The 16495-nt window shown below is 40.6% G+C and overlaps 1 protein-coding gene across 1 annotated transcript in view; it reads right to left on the reverse strand.

Moving 5' to 3' along the window:
* AHRR (aryl-hydrocarbon receptor repressor) overlaps nucleotides 1-15802 on the reverse strand; it is a 249273-nt gene extending 233471 nt beyond the window's left edge. Inside the window, exon 1 of the mRNA XM_036742143.1 lies at nucleotides 15741-15802. Coding sequence (XP_036598038.1) covers nucleotides 15741-15802 — 62 coding nt within the window. The remainder of the gene's footprint in view (nucleotides 1-15740) is intronic.
* Nucleotides 15803-16495: the final 693 nt, after the last annotated feature.

Consider the following 16495-nt stretch of genomic DNA (forward strand, 5'->3'; position numbering starts at 1 on the left):
TTATTTTAATTATCATATTAATAGTAACAATGATAACAACACCTACATAAGCGGCATCATGAAAATAACTGTATTTTAGAAGCCTCCCGACGGTGTAGATCACAAACTTCATCTAATGAAAAGATCGCAGAATGCCTTTGATCCCCAACCTGATGCTTATCCGAAAAAGCCTCTGTACGAGCCGATACAATTAACTGAGCGGTCAGCATGTTCTGTGAGGAGTCTTTGCTGTTTCAAAGGGGGACGCGGTGTAGAGCTGGAGAAAGCCAATGACTAAATCAGGAAGCCACAGAACAATTTTGTGTCTATTTCTGAACATAATCCATCCTCTACACAGTTGTTCAAGTCTCATGAAACTGATCTCTCCTGGTGAAGTCGGCCAGATTCCATCCGCTAGGTGCTTGTTGAAGCAAATAACCCGGGATTTGAGAGAATAAGGACAGGCTGGCTGTTTTCAGTTGTGCTAATTGTTGTGAGCTCCTTAAAGGACAGGGATTGTCTCATTTTATGCATTTGTATTCCCATCACCTAGCACAGTACCCTTAACAAATGCCTGGTGATTGACTGAATAACAAAAATACAGTCTCTGGTAAATGGAAAATGCCAACATCTGGGAACTTTCACACATTCATCTGTGGCTTACAGACCACAACACAATAAATACACAATCATGGGATGGCTCATTTTTACGCTAGGCTGTATCTTCTTTTTCTATCTTCAGTAAAACATCATTTCAGAACTTATTTGAGGACAGCAAAGTTCCCCTGTAGCTGAATAGTTAACTGTAGAGTTCACCCTGAGGAAGCAAGAATTAACACCTTGTAATAAATATTTACCATCTTTTTTACCTGGTAACTGGTAATGATATCTCACTGATTCAATCTGTGAACGAGGGTGTTATTCAGAACATGAAATGCTTTTACAGATGAGATTTCCATTTCTTCATAACTTTTAAAAAATGTTTCTTGAGCCTGAAATTCTATTGAATAAAATATTAAGGAGGGCTTATAGAAAATTCTATCTGGGTGTCAGGCCCAAAGTATCATCTCTCAGTGGCAATGGGGCAGCCTGTGTTAACAGAAAGAACACTGGCCTAAGAAGAGGAAGCCAGGGATTCAAGACTGTACTCTGACCTTTGAGGTAGAAGGTGGCACACGGGATACAGTGTTGGGCTGGGAGTAAGGAAACCCAAGTTCAACGCAGCCTCAAAAACTACCTAGCTGTATTACCTTGGCCAAGTCGCTTAAACCTCTATGTGCCTCAGTTTCCTCAACTGTAAAATCTACCTCCCAGGGCTGGTACAAAATAACATCAGCGTTGCTGCTGGGTCATAGTAGGCACTATGCTAGTTGTTGTTATGAGAACAATTAAATAAAAAATAATAATTTGTCAGTAATAATTTAGCAAGTCACCGAACCTCTCTGAGGACCACTATCCTCATCTGCAAAACATGGGGGTAATATTCCTTGCCTGATGTCGTTGTGCCATAGTGGCTAAGATGCTGGAACATGAAATCAGGAGACGACTTCAAATTCTGACCGAGACCTTTACTAGCTATGGGATCATGAGTGAGTCATTTAAACTCTAAAAGCTTCATATATAAAATGGGGATCCTATTTGTCCGACTCACCTGAGAGGGTGAGGAAAGAAAGTGAGCCTTAAAGCCCTATGCGAACAGAAGTTATTATTATCAACGGAGATATTTATAAAAGTACTTTCTAAGCTGTACAATTATACAAATATAATTATGATGGTAATAAAGAAATTGCAGGCTTTGAAACAAGTCCTTAATTTTCAGCCTTAAATGCGGTTGAGAAGACTCTGCTTAGCTGGGTAGCACACCCATCTCTCTTTAAACTGGTTTTACTCTCCGCTGCTTCTCTGTTTTATGAGGCAATACTGCTCATCACCTTCCTGCATGTGCCTCTGCAAGATTTTACACACGTGTTCACATTCTAAACTGGTGCTGCCTTTGGCTTCCATTTCTCTCTACTTGGCAAGTGAGTCACGGATTTTTCAAACTAAGGTCCTTGTTTAAAAGAAAAACTTCTTTTATAGCTCTTTATAGTTTTTAATGGTTCTTTTTTCTTTTGTAAAGTTCTTTTTCACTTGTTGGCAATTATTTATATTGATAAGATTCCCATATGAACTTATTATGGTCAATTTTTGCCATGTATATGCCTTTTTTATCATCAATAACTTTTTTGAATATGTCCAGATTGAATTGTTTCCACCGCAAGCCATATACTATTATTTCTACTAGAGTTTTACTCATTTTGATCTTTGTTATAACAAATCAGAAGGCTGACTTTAAATGGACAGCTGATTCTGGAATGACTCTCATATCAGTAATAAGGTTTTTACACACACACACACACACACACACACACACACACACGTTATCTCTTAAAATATAATTAATTTTATTTTTTGATATTATTTGGTTCTCATCACATCCAGTGCCTACAGATTCTTTTCTCAAAAAAAAAGATTCATGATATGCCAATGTGAGATTTCTGTCATTTAAGTCTCTGAACTCTCTTTCCTGACTTCTGATCCATATTTTCTAGTACTTTTCTCAACAACCTTACCATTTGCACCTTTGCACACAAGTTACCTTGTATCAAAGTATATGTTGATCTAATGGGAGGGTCTAATCAAGTTCTTCATAGAATTCTTCTCCTCCATCATTTACAACAAATGTTGGTGCAAAAGTTGCAATTATTTTCATGGTGGTCTTTTCGCAAATAATTATTATGAGGACCACAATACTAGATGACCAAATTTTACCCAAAATGATGTTTCATTTTGCCTTTCAATGCATGATAAAACTAACTCCATCACTCCTTCATTTGCCCCTCCAAAGAGACACTATGAACCATCCTTCCATTTAAATGCAAACTTTATTTCTTTTTTATACTGAGAATGTCAAGATTGAGATGACAGAGGTGATTCTCACTGGTCATTGGACAAGGATTTCATATTTAGAGTAGAGAGCTATGTTAAAGTTTCTAGATTGTGTAAAAAATGTGTGATTCTTAGCACCATGTGTCACTTCTCTTCCATTCTGCTGCCATCACTGCAAAAGCAAGTGGAGGTCAAGTAGGACTGAGGGTCATTTTGCATTGACTACCATGGCCAAAGAATCAAGCAGCCTCTTGGTGAGGATCTGTATTATCAATTAAGTTGGGTGTCTTTGATTGAGTCTTATTAGGTGCTAAACCCCAGGCTCAAACCCCTAATTATTAGGTGCTAAGTCTACGTGGGTGTGAAGCCCTCAGGGTCCTAAGGAGAGTTGCTAAGAGCAGAGTCAATAGTAAGAGCTTAAGTTCTGGTCACTCAGATGAGGTTTGACTACGGCTAAAGAGTGCATAAAAAGACAGAACAGAGCTATTTGCTTAGGGCTCTCACTCTTGGCAGAGTGCTGATGCAGAGACTCTGGGCAGCTATAGTTAAGAGCCCTCTAGCTTGTAAACCCAGATGTTCGGACTTTGTTAAACTCTGGTAACTATGCATTAAGATCTGAATCAGACAAGGTCTGTCTATTGATGTTTGTAATTTGTTTGTATTTGCTCTGAAGTTCAGGGTGCTGGGCTTTTTCCCCTGAACTAAGTGGATGATATTTGTATGCTGGATTAAAGTAAGATTGCTAACCCCTTAATGTTACTTTCCTTAGTAAAGCAGATCAAAAGAACTTGGGCTTGCAGCATTCTTGTTGTTGGGCTCGTGTTTGTTTTTCACCCCCACAGCAACTGCTAGCCGAATTGTTGAAACAGGAGCATCTCCATGTTTGGGTAGGTTAATCCTTAGAAAGCACACTCTGTCTATTACCGAGAATGTATCTGTAACTTTTCTACCACAGTAAAACCTGTCTCTCACTCTTTCCTAGCACAGCTACTTAACTGGCACAGACTTTAAAAACCCAGGGTCACCTCCATGTGAGGGTGAGTCATTAGAGTAGGAGCTTGTGAATGAAAATTGACAGATGATAAAAAAGAAAAGATCTACAAAGATTTTTCTAATAAATTATATCTTTTTCAAAGACAATAGAGCCATTATTACCCTTGGGCTTATAGGGAAGATAGCATTAAAGAGAACAAAGGTAGGAAAGCAGCTCAATCTAAGCTAAACCCCATAGTACATTCTCGAAATGATAAAGGGATGCTGCTCTATCACAACACACAGTAGAAGTGAGCCATAAAGCAGGGCTGCCACTACAAAGAAGTTCTTGTCCACTGTGTTAGTAACTGACACTCGAACTGTGGTGCTGGAGAAGCCTTTTGAGAGTCCCTTGGACAGCGAGAAGATCAAATCAATCAATACTTGAAGAATCTGATTCAGGCTATTCACTGGAAGGTCGAATACTGAAGCTGAAGCTTAAATACTCTGGTCACATAATAAGAAGACAGGATTCACTGGAACAGACCCTGATGTCAGGAAAGATTGAACACAAAAGGAAAAGGGGACGGCAGAAGATGAGATGGATAGATAGTGTCATGGAAGCAACATACACGAACTCAGACAGACTTTGGGAGATAGTGGAAATTAGAAGGGCCTGGCGTACTATCCATGGTCCATGCGGTCCCAAAGAGTCAGACATAACTGAACAACTGAATGACAAGTGTTAATAACACATAAATAACAAATTTTTCTAAATGCTAGGATAAAATCAAGAGGACACCAATACCAAAAGTAAAGAAAAGGATTTTCTAAAGAATGGGGAAATCATTTGGTAAAGAGAAAACTATATGGCTTCTAAGTTAATTATTTTATGCTACCCTGGAGGTCATAAGACTGAATGGCTGGTATTCTACCTTTCAGAAAAAAAAATGCTAATGACCAGGATGAAAGCTGACACCAGGGACTTAAATTTTTTTTTCCCCCAAAAGGAGTGAATGCCACACATTTATGAGTGAAAGAGATCACCAGAGAGACCTTGGAATATCATCAAACAGTTGGAGGCAAATAACGCTCTGTATTGACTATTTACTAGTTACCACCATGGGCCTTTTGTAGATAGCAAGTTCTATAAAATATCTTGGTTTTGAAACCTGTCTATCCAGTCCTGTATCCTACACTGTAGTTTCAGCATAGTACTAGAGTAACGATGATGCTCATAATGATGACTCTGAGTTACCAAGAAAAGGTTAAATAATTTTCAGTGTATTCTATTCAGGCCAGGGCACATTAGTAACACGGAAAGGCAGAAATTAATATAGAAAGGCATAGTTGACAGTATGTGGGCTTTGGAACAAGGACTACATAGGCTCAGGACTTGCCTGTGACACATATTAGCTGTTGAAACTCTGGGTAAGAGTCACTCACCTCTCAGTGTTCTAGCAACTCAAAAGGAGGTCCCAATCTTCAATGATAGAGGGAGTTTCCTTACCTAGGAGTTCTCTATGCCAATGAAGTCAAGTATTTAGTCCCTATTCCTATGTTTAAACATCTTTCATGGACATTTTTCTTAAGAGAGTTACTATTTTAACATTCCAACACTGAAGGTATCATACTAGTAATCCATAATATTTACTGAACACTAGAATTCCTGAACAATGCAAGATAAAGGAAGCGTAATGTAAAGGACCTCCATTAACCTAAATCGTCCAGAATATGTTTTATCTGACTAAACTTAGCATGGAACCATAGGTCAAGAGCTGGAAGGAACCTGAGGTATCATTTAGAACAACCATATCATTTCATAGAGAGGCAATTGAGTCTGAAGAAGTTACAAGATTTGTTCAAGGTCATACAGGTAGTAAGTGGCAGAGCCAAGATTCCAGTTCACATCTGGAGAGTTCAAGTTCAGGCCCCCTCCACCCCCCACCAAATTCTAACTTCAATTGCTGACAAAATTTTTCAGATAATCTACTGTTTCCCAAAATGAGGGTACAATCTTTTGTGGTTCTGGGAAAAGGCTACCCACGTATTTTCTTCTATTTTTCAGCGTACTAAATCTTAACACAAACACGAAACTTACCATGTAAACTGAGCTGATTATATAAACGTATTTGCTTTATTCCCAAATTGAGTTTTTCCACATGTACCAAACAATACTGAGTTGGAAACATTTGCTTTGTACTTACTAGATTTTAAAGATGTACCACAATTCAGAGAAGTAATGAGCTAAGGAGATTTTGGGAGAGGAAGCAAATTCACTGGCTGCACAGAGTAAGGGAAAAAGGAAGAGGAAAACAAAATCTCAGGGCTTCCCAATTACACGTTTGCAAACCCTTTCACATGCAAATAAAATCCCTATCTTTTTTGTCAGTGTTCCTGGAGTGAATGACTCCTATTTTCTCCACTATATATTAATGCTGCACATTTCTTCTCTTTTCTAATTGTCTCCTATGAGAGACTTGCATTGGTCTGGTCATACACTATCTGAGGAAGTGAGAATCGTGGAGCCAGAAAAGATCTAAAAGTCTTTTTATATCGCCCAACCCTCTAATCTGACAGGAGATTCACTGCATATTGTTCAGAACTTAATGATGGTTTTAAATAGAGAAGTCAATCGGCTCCTCTCAGCAATGCAAGGTTCTAAGACAGTTCCAAAAGGCTCATGATGGAAAATGCTGTCACATCCAGAGAAAGGATTAAGGAGTCTGAATGCAGAGCGAACCAAACTATTTGCTTTCTCTCTTTTCTGTTCTGTTTCTTCTTTCTCATGGTTCATTCCATTGGTTATAATTCATCTTTACAACATGACTAATGTGAAAATATGTTTAATATGGATGTATATGTGGAGCCTATATCAGACTGCACACCATCTTGGGGAGGGGGGAAGGGAAGGAGGGGGAGAAAATTTAAAACTCAAAAGCTTGTGGAGCTAATGTTATAAACTAAAAATAAATAAATAATTTTAAAAAAATAGAGAAGTCAAAAATATACTTTCACCAAAAATGCAAAGTTATAGTTAGATCCAGGAATGGTACCTGAATGGAGGAGGGAATGAATCACAAGGGATGAGATGTTCTCCACATAACAGAAGCCAAAAGCAATGGTGGGAAGGTAGTTAGCTGTACCTTCACTCAGTTTCTCTTCACTTTGAATATCTATCCCATCTGCCTGACTGAGGCTACTTAAGGGCCCAGGCCAAGTTTCACTTCCATGAGACCTTTCTCTTCTCTCATTCCTTTCTTCCCTACACTACAGAGACAAAATCCTCTGGTCTTTGCATCACGATTCAGCTCCCTTCTCCCTCTGCTCCCAAAGCACCCTTCTCTCATTAGTGAGTCTCCACTTTGAGGAGGGGCCCAGACCAGGCACCTTTCATTTTTCTCCCTCCGTTTCTAGCTTCCTTTTCTGTGTTGTCTCTCCCCAATAGAATGTAAGTTCCTTTGACAGCTGCTTATATTTGTATGCTCCAGTGCTTAACAGTGCTTGGCACATAGTAAGCAATTAATAAATAATGGTTAACTTGCTGTGGGACCCTAGGCAAGTCACTCAACCCTGTTTGCCTCAGTTTCCTCATCTGTAAAATGAGCTGTTAAAGGAAATGGCAAACCACTCCAGTATCTTTGCCAAGAAAATTCCAAACGGGGTTACAGAGGGTTGGACACAACTAAAATGAATGAACAACAAAATCATGATCTTACAGTCAGAACTCATGCCATATTGAACTAACATATCACTCGATCTGAGTTTCAAGTATAGCAAATAACAAACATTTAAATAAAAGGGTCACATGCCAATACCAATTCATTACTCAATTAAATATTATTATTTTCATCTAACACCAGCAGAATCAATATTCAACACAAGCAAAGACACAGGCTCTACCCCAGAGGGGTTACAAATTCAGTCACACAAACTACGTAATTCAATCTTAAACGAAGACATAAAATTTCAGAGATGTGTACTCAGGTCCCACTTTCTACTTCATCATCCCTCTCTTCACTGCCATCAAAATTCTCAAACACTTTCTCAAAAACCACTAGTTTCTTGTCTCTCACTTAGTTTCTTGTCTCTCTGGTATTTCACTTTGGATTTTATTTTAAGGGACATCCCCCACCTCACCCCCATATCTGTTTTCTTTCTAGTCAACCATTTCTCACTTCTCTTACTTTATTTTACTTCTCTGCCTTCTTGGGCAGGAAGAATATACATCTATCTAAGGCAATAAAATACTAACTTCTTTGAGGCAGAAAGTGTTTCATTTTTTTTTGTATCCCTATTGCTTGGCACATCATAGACAATTTATGAATATGTATTAAATTGAAAGCTTTCATTTGGGATTATTTTGCAAATTTTTTCCCACATTTTCTTTGAGCACCTTCCTTGTTCACTCCAACTTCACCCCAGAATGGGAGCCAAGATCAGGGTGACCCTTTCAAGTATTCTTCCACTGATGGCATTCAACTCCAGCCCTGGCATTTTTCTGTGTAAGAACAGCATAGGTAAGTGATAGAGTTCACAACTTTATAGGCCAACAGCTACAGGAGAGTCATTCTCTGTTGGAGGTGTTCATAAACTTCAGAAAAGAAAGCGGGAGAAAATGCAATAAAGGATCTTCTCTGTTCTCAGGGAAGGGGCAGACCAAGAGAAGATGCAAAGTGAACTCAACAGCATGAGGAAAGGCAAGCCCTACAAGAAGAAAGGGAAAGCAATCCAGTACCCATGGTTGTTGCCCTTTAATCTTCCCCCTTGCTACAGGGAGGTCTTCAAGGATAGACCAATAGGCTTCCAGCATGGAGCACACTGACTGCGGAAGCCAGCCCCAAGAAAAGTGACCTCTTAGATATCCCAGTCTTGGGTGGAAATCAGTTCATGAATGCAAACTCAAATCAAATTCAACTCAATCAAAATTAAACTCAAATCAAATTCAACTCAATCAAAATTAAGGAAGCAGAGCTCAGCAGAAGGTAATGATTTTGAGGAAATGGCCAAATACGTGGTGACATACAAAGTGGCCAACTTTTCCCATTAAAAATGTCAAAGTGGTGCATAGTCCAATTAAAGAGAATTGCTAAGGTCTCCACTACTGCCTGACTCTGAGGAGTGGAGGGCTTCACCAACCAGGCTTTTTCCCCCCAAAATCTGGCTGGCTCCTAGAATAAATGCTGTCCAACCAAATAAGAGTTATTAAGGGTACCAAGTCTCCATAGTCACATCCTCCCCCCCAATCCACTTCTCTGCTCACACTAAGTCACATCCTCCTTGGCCAATGAGTGGCCTACTATACAGTATCTGTGTGTGTGCACGAACACATATTTGCTTTTGTTTATGTGTGTGTGTGTGTGTTTGAGTATGGGAAATAGTTCTTCCTGTTTATAATAGCCCATGTACCATTTTAAAAGAGAAGTTGACATAGGGAGTCCAAACATTAACCCATCCTGTTGTCACAGGTGAGGCCACAAGTCGCGATAAATAGTCACGGGAGGGGGAGATGGTCCTGACCCCAGCGTGCCGGGATCTTGGAAGGAACTGGTTCTGAAGTTCAGTGCTACCTTCTACGTGAGACTTTTCCGGGTACCCCCAGTTACTAGTGTTTTCCCCCTCTCCCTCCCCCCAAAATGAGTTCATATTTACTTTCGTTCACAGATCTAGAGGAACCCCAGAAGCTATCTATCTAGTTCAGTCCCTGCCCCTTAAGGATGAGGAGACCTGGGAAAGTTAAGGATTTGCCCAAGGTCACAAGGGTAGTGGACATCAGAGGGGTAATGTGAAACTGAGTCTTCAGATTCTTTCTACTGTACCATGTTGTGGCAAGCACTTAATAAACAGAATTGAATTAATTATCTTATCTTCACTCACCCACACCTACTACGGTAGGCAAGGACTATTATCATCAATACTTTACTCACAGAGTGATGGCACTGCCTTTTGTCAGGGTCACATCATTATTTGTCAGAGGTGGTGTTGAGTACTAGAACACATCGTAGAATCACAGAACCTTAAAGTTTGAAGGAGCCTCCAAAATCACCAGGCCCCCCCAACACCTGCCTGACATAGGCATCCCCTCTAATATATCCCTAACAAGTGGTGAGGGGGAGGGGAGAAGGGCCCAAGCATTTATTAAATGCCTACTATATTCCAGGAAATGTGTTTAGTACTTTATAAATATTACCTCATTTGATTCTCACAACGACCCAGGTGCTCTTATCTCCATATTACAGGTGAGGAAACTAAGGCAGACAGCCCTTAAGTGATTTGCCCAGGGTCACACAGCTGAATTTCAACTCAGATCTTCCTGACTCCAGACCCAGCACTCTATACCACACCAAGCTGCCTCCTAGGAGACCCCTGATTGGGGTCAACTATCTTCTACCTAACAGGCCAGTGCTCCATCCACAAGTACACTAACCTTGTGGAAATTAATGTCCAGACTGGGGAAGGCCAAGAAGAAACCCTAAAGAATCCAGAGCAAAGGTGCTCCCCTGTCTGGCCTCCATCCCACTTGAAGCCACGAGTCCATAGGACTTTATAAATCAAAGCCATATGTGCCACACAGCCAGGGCTCTACCACCACCCCACCACCCCTCCTCCCACCCTGTAGGAAGAAAGGGCTACTGCCTGGACCAGCCCATGTCTACACAAGAATGAAGCTCAAAAGCAAGTTATTTTAACTTCCAAATTTCCCTTGAGCTTAATGCTAAAGGAGTTCCTACAGAAATCATATACACATACCTGCAGCTCTCCTCACAGAAATAAACACAGCTGCATTTACTAAACGGCAGTAACTAGGTTTTGAATAAGCAGAGTAGTGTTTATTTCGCCGTATGATGCTACATACATACAAAAGAACAAAAATAAATCGAGGATCAATGAACTGTTAAGTTGATTTATTTGAATATGCAGTTATTGAATGAATGCACTTCATATGTTTGTTTAAATCTGTGAACATTTAATGAACATCCAGTTTCTTTACATTGTTTTTACAGGTCCCTCTCCTACCCACAAATACAAAATCTTTAAAACATTCACGGCAGCCAAAATTACTACCAGGAAATTTAAAATTAAAGCACCTACCAAAAGCATTCCTTTTGTTGCACATCAACCCAGATACAAGATCAAGGGAAGCATAATGTTGTCTATGTGCCACGGTGCTATTTTGATTTATTATTTTATTGACAAAAAAAGTTTTTGATGCTTAGGTTTCTGAAAATGATCCTAGAAAAATAAATCTCTACTTGTCAAAATAGTTTCCATCCCTAGGGCAGCACTATACGGAGACATCAAGGTTTTCCTCTAGTCACCTTACGCCCATTCTCAATCCATGGATGGAGAAAAGGAAAATTACCGGCTCCTTCCAACAGTTACCTAACCCTTAAAATCTCCCATCCAGCCTGTCTCTGTCCTTGGATTGCAAAGATACACATCACACCTTGAGAGAGTTCCAAAGGTATAGTAGACCCTTATGTCAGAAAATTCATTCATTTGTTCAACATTTATTATATGCCATCTGTGTGCAAAGCATTGCCCTCCATCTCAGGAATAAAAAGACAAAGTCCCTGCCCTCAAAGAGGTTATACCCTCTCTCAGGAATCTTAGACCTAGTCTTTTTTTAACTCTGGGACGTTCAACTCCAGGCAGAACATGGCCTTCTTCTCTTGGAGTACCACTTCATGGACTCTGGTACAGAGAAAAGGCTCAGGGAGTCACAGGACTGAGGTTCAAACTTGCCTCCAATGCTTACCGCCTCTGCACAGGACCCGGAGTCAGGAAGACCCAAGTTCAAAATGTGCCTCACTAGTTGTGTGACTCTAAGAAAAGTCACTTAGCCTGTCTTCCTCAGTTTCCTAACCAGCTAAGTGGAACTAATAATAATCCCGTCTGTTTTATTTTGTGTTTTCTTGTGCAATATGGCAACATTTGCATGACTTCACATGTGTAGTTGATATCCAATCGCTTGCCTTCTCAAGGAGGAATGAGAGGAAGGGAGATAATTTGAAACGACATTTTCAAAAATTATTTTAAACTTTGGGATTTAGAAATTGGGATGCAGTTACTGAAATAAACAAAAATGAATTTATTAAAAGTGTTATTTTTAAAAGCACCCCTGGGAGTTGCACCCAAGGCAACATCCTACTCTGCCTACCTTCAGTCATGATTCTGGTTGTAAGCATGCCTAAGACATGTTTTCTGCAATAGTCCCTTGAACCTTTTTTTGCCCTTTCTCCGCTTGTCTCTGAGAAATAGTCAGATACCAAAGAATTAGTTATCTTCCAGAACCAAAGGAGAGCTGAAATTCAGAAAAGAAAACGAGATAGGGCTGAAAGAACGTTCTTCTCCATCTTTTGCTTCCATGCCTTTGCAGATGGTGGTGGTCTCCATGCTGACCATGCCACCCTCCCCTGCTCAGTATACTCTAAACTCCGTGGCTCTCTACTGCCTCCAAGATCAGATACAGACTGCTTTGTATGGCGTCCAAAGCCCTTTATAATCTGGCCCCCCTTTCCAGCCTTCTTACACCTTACTCCCCAACTGGTATTCTTTGATCCAATGACCCTGGCCTCCTGGCTGTTACACTACAGCATCTTCTCTGGCTGTCCCCCACGCCTGAAATGCCCTCCCTCTTCAACTCTGCCTTCTGTTAAGTCCCAACTCAAATCCCAATTGTCTAAGAATCCTTTCCTAGTGAAGGTATATGCAGAACTTGTATCAGACCACATGCTGTCTTGGAGGGGAGGGGAAGGGGGGGTGAGAAAATTTGGAACTCAAAAACTTGTGGAACTGAGTGTTGTAAACCAAAAAAATATAAAATAATTAACTTTAAAAAAAAAATGCAAAAAAAATTAAAAATGGGAGGGGGGGAAGAGAATGAATAAACTGGTCAGATTTCTTTAAAAAAAAAATAAGAATCCTTTCCTAATCCCTCTTAAAGTACCTTCCTTCTATTAATTATTTTCTGTCTATCCTTTATATGGCTTGCAACTAAATATTTGTTTGCTTGTTGCTCCCCCATTAGAATGCCCTTGAGGTCAAGGGCTCTTTTATACCTCTTTTTATATCTCCAATGCTTAGCTCAGTGCCTGGCCCATAGTAGGAGCTTAATAAATGTTTAATGACTGACTGAATAATTGAATGCTTTCTCTCTTCATCTTCTTCTTATAAAATCCTTCCCTTAAAACAGAGCATGGCTTCCATCTTTGAAGCCCTTCATGATTCCCCCCAGTTGTTAGCATTCTCCCCCACCCTAAACTATTTTGTATTTACATGTATACTCCCTCCATCCCCTAAAATATAAGCTCCCTGATGGCAGGGGTGGTTGCACAGATTTAGAGCTAGAAGAGTCTTGAAAGCTTATCCAATCCAATCCCCCACATTATACAGATGAAAAAATGAAGACCCAGATTTGGGATTTGCCCAAGGTCACATAGGTAGTAAATGGTGGGTCCAAGATTGGAACCCAGATCCTCTGATGCCAAAAATCTAGTACTGCTCTCTCAAGCACCCTGCACACTATCTTGCATACAGCAAGCAGTCAGTAAATGCTTGTTAAATTGAAATGAACTGAATTTCTCCCCAGGAAATATGCACGTCCCAACCACCGACAGAGGGACGGGAAAGGCCGTATGACTTTCTGCTGCTGTGACCTTTATCCCCTCCCCCACCAGGCACTTGAGCCTCCATGCCTGTGCCAGGCTTTTTTTCTGGAAATATTCTCTCCGTCTGGCACATGGACACTCTAGCTCTGACTTACTAGCAACGTAAAGCCAATTCAGGCCATCCCACTGCAATTTCTAAATTCTAACCCCCAGGGCCACACCTACCCTTAAGACCAAGGAAACCAAAAACATTTTTTTTCCTCCCTGCCATTGTTTTGGGGGTGTATGGAACACCAGACTTTCTGGCACAGAATTCTGAGCTCCAACAGAAGAGGAAAGCACACTTTAAATATACACAAAGAGGCACATACAACCTGGTTAACGGTAGATGTTACCATGGGAATGGTGTCTGGCAATATGTAATCTCTGCCAGGTGCAAGATAAGATTAAATTCTGGAGACATAAAGACATTCTGGTCTGGCATCACCAGAACCTCCACAATGCATAGATTTTTAAAACCTATCTGGGCTTTACCCAGTCAATCAGCACTCATCAAGGACTTGCTATGTGTCAGGCAACATCCTGTAGCTAACATTACTCTCTCTCTCTCTCACACCAGCAGAGATCACCAGAGTCTTGCCTGATGACCCATGTCTGATGATCCAAAAGGCGGCCCCCAAGTGAAACCAGGTATGTATGCAGAATATGTAAAAGCTGAGGTCCACACAGGAAGAAATGCAGAGAATAACATACAAGTAATGGAGCTTACAGCTGACCAAGAAAGAGAGATAAATCATTCAAGAAGTCAGCAGTGGGAAGCTTGAGATCCACCAATCCACATTGTGCATTCTTTTACATCAAATGCTCGCTGGACAATAGAGGGCAGAGAATGCAGATCCTAGCAGAATTCCTGTTATAGACTCCATGCCAACAAGAGTGACACGAAAAGCCACCAGAAGTAACGAGCAAGGCAGGGTAGCAACTGCAGTGGCCTCTAATAATGTCCTCTGTCTCCTTTTCTCCACTTTCCCCGGAAGCTGTGAGAGAGTGAAGGTAAATCAAAAGGAGGCAGCTAGGGCTGGATGTGGGGTCACGAAAACCCAGGTTCAAATCCAGTCTCAGAGCCCTATTAGCTATGTGACGCTGGCCAAGAATTTTACCTTCATCTGCCTCAGTTTACTGATCTGCAAAATGAGGATAATAACTGTACCTACCTCCCAAGGGTGTTGTGGGGATCAAATGAGATAATGTTTGTAAAGCAGTATACAAACCTTAAAGCATTTTTATAAATGCTATCATTATTAATAACAAGAAAAGGAAATTAAAGTACAGTAGAAAAGCAGAGGTTGGTGATGAAATATCCTTTGGAAAGTAGGTTTTTAGCTCAATCGTTCTGGCTACCCATCTCCCACCTCTGTGCCTTTCCAAAGGACGTCCTCTATGCCTCAAATGCCCTCCGTTCCTCCCTGCTATTTCTTGGAATCTCGTTTCCTTCAAAGATCAGGTCAAGGGCCACCTTGGCTATGAGGTCTCTACTGACCCCTCCGGGTGCTAGTCCCCCTTTCCCAAAATTATGTTATATTTACTCTATATTTACTTTTACATGTACGGGCTGTCTCCTCCAACAAAATCTAAGTTTTTTGATGGAAAGAACCGTTTCTTTTTTTGACTTTGTATCTCAATCACTGAACACAGTACTTGGCATGTAGCAAAACCATACATAGTAAATACTTGCTCTCTGACTGATTCTGTAGTCTTTACCCTTTCCATCATTTAGGAAACTCAGATCAGGGCGATGCTTTTGAAAGGAAGGCAAACTAAAGCACGAATTTGTTCATTTAAAACATCTTCCTGAAAGAGAAGAAATCATTAGGTTTCACGATTACTTGGTACAACAGAAGCTATATAGAAGGTCATTAGGAGAAAGCCCATTTCCTTCAGCTGGCTTGGCTAGGGCATCTGGAAATTGTTTCTTATTTGAATGATAATGGTCTTTCTTGACTAATGCTTCTTTCCCATAGGACTTGTATGATTTTGTCAGGACTGGGGTTCCTTTACTTCTTTCACAGAGAATAAATACAAGTATCTCAAACATGAAATAAGGCTCGATATGTAACATTAATCAATATAACTTAGGAGCTATCTGAATACTTGTCCAGAAATACCAGAAAACTGGTTGTAATTTCGTTTTATCTAAAACCTCGTCACTTTCTTACCCACCACCAAAAAACAGAAAATATGATACTTTACTGTTTCTGAATAGGTTTTCTTCTTTTCCTCCCAGCATACATACACTCTCCTGGTGGAATCATTGTCTTTGTCCCTGGAACAGAAAAGCACAAATGAGCCAGTCTCTTTGAGAAACACCAACAACTTCACAAAACAACCAAAAGCAAGAAAATCATGGCAATTCAGCATTTTGCTTGCCAGAAAGAACTCTGGCTCTGGTGTCAAATGACCTGGGTTCAAATGCTGCCCCTTAGTACTGACTACCTGTGTGACCCTGGGGAAGTCACAACCTTCTCATCCGAAAAGTTCAGGGGGTTGGAGCAGATGATCTCTGAGGTCCCTTGGAGCTCTAGATCTTTGATCCTACCCTTAACCATCAAGGCCACTACGCCATTTCTTCCTACAAATCTTGAAAATTAAAGGCTCCAGCTTTCTTTTCTTTTTTTTTTTTTTTTTAGAGACTAGCCTCCCTACACTTCATAATCTTGCCCTCCCCTCCTTCCCTCCACCTCAAGGTGTTGTGAATAAGGCTCTTTGCAAGCCATGACATAAGTGTGTGGTTATTGTAATTCTCTCCTTTTCTCATTTTCCCCTGCCGCCCCTACTGGGCAGTCGGAAAGCCTTCTCTGCCTTGTTCAGATGACCTCTGCGGTTTCTGAGAATGACATCTGCCTCTATGAATTCACCTACACCTGCATTCAACTCCATAAGGAAACGTTCCAGGAAAAGTCGGCTGAGACACGCAGGCGCCCACTTGCTTTCTGTCTGGGACAATA

The sequence above is a fragment of the Trichosurus vulpecula genome, chromosome 1 (assembly GCF_011100635.1).
Source record: "Trichosurus vulpecula isolate mTriVul1 chromosome 1, mTriVul1.pri, whole genome shotgun sequence".
NCBI classification, from domain to species: Eukaryota; Metazoa; Chordata; class Mammalia; order Diprotodontia; family Phalangeridae; genus Trichosurus; species Trichosurus vulpecula.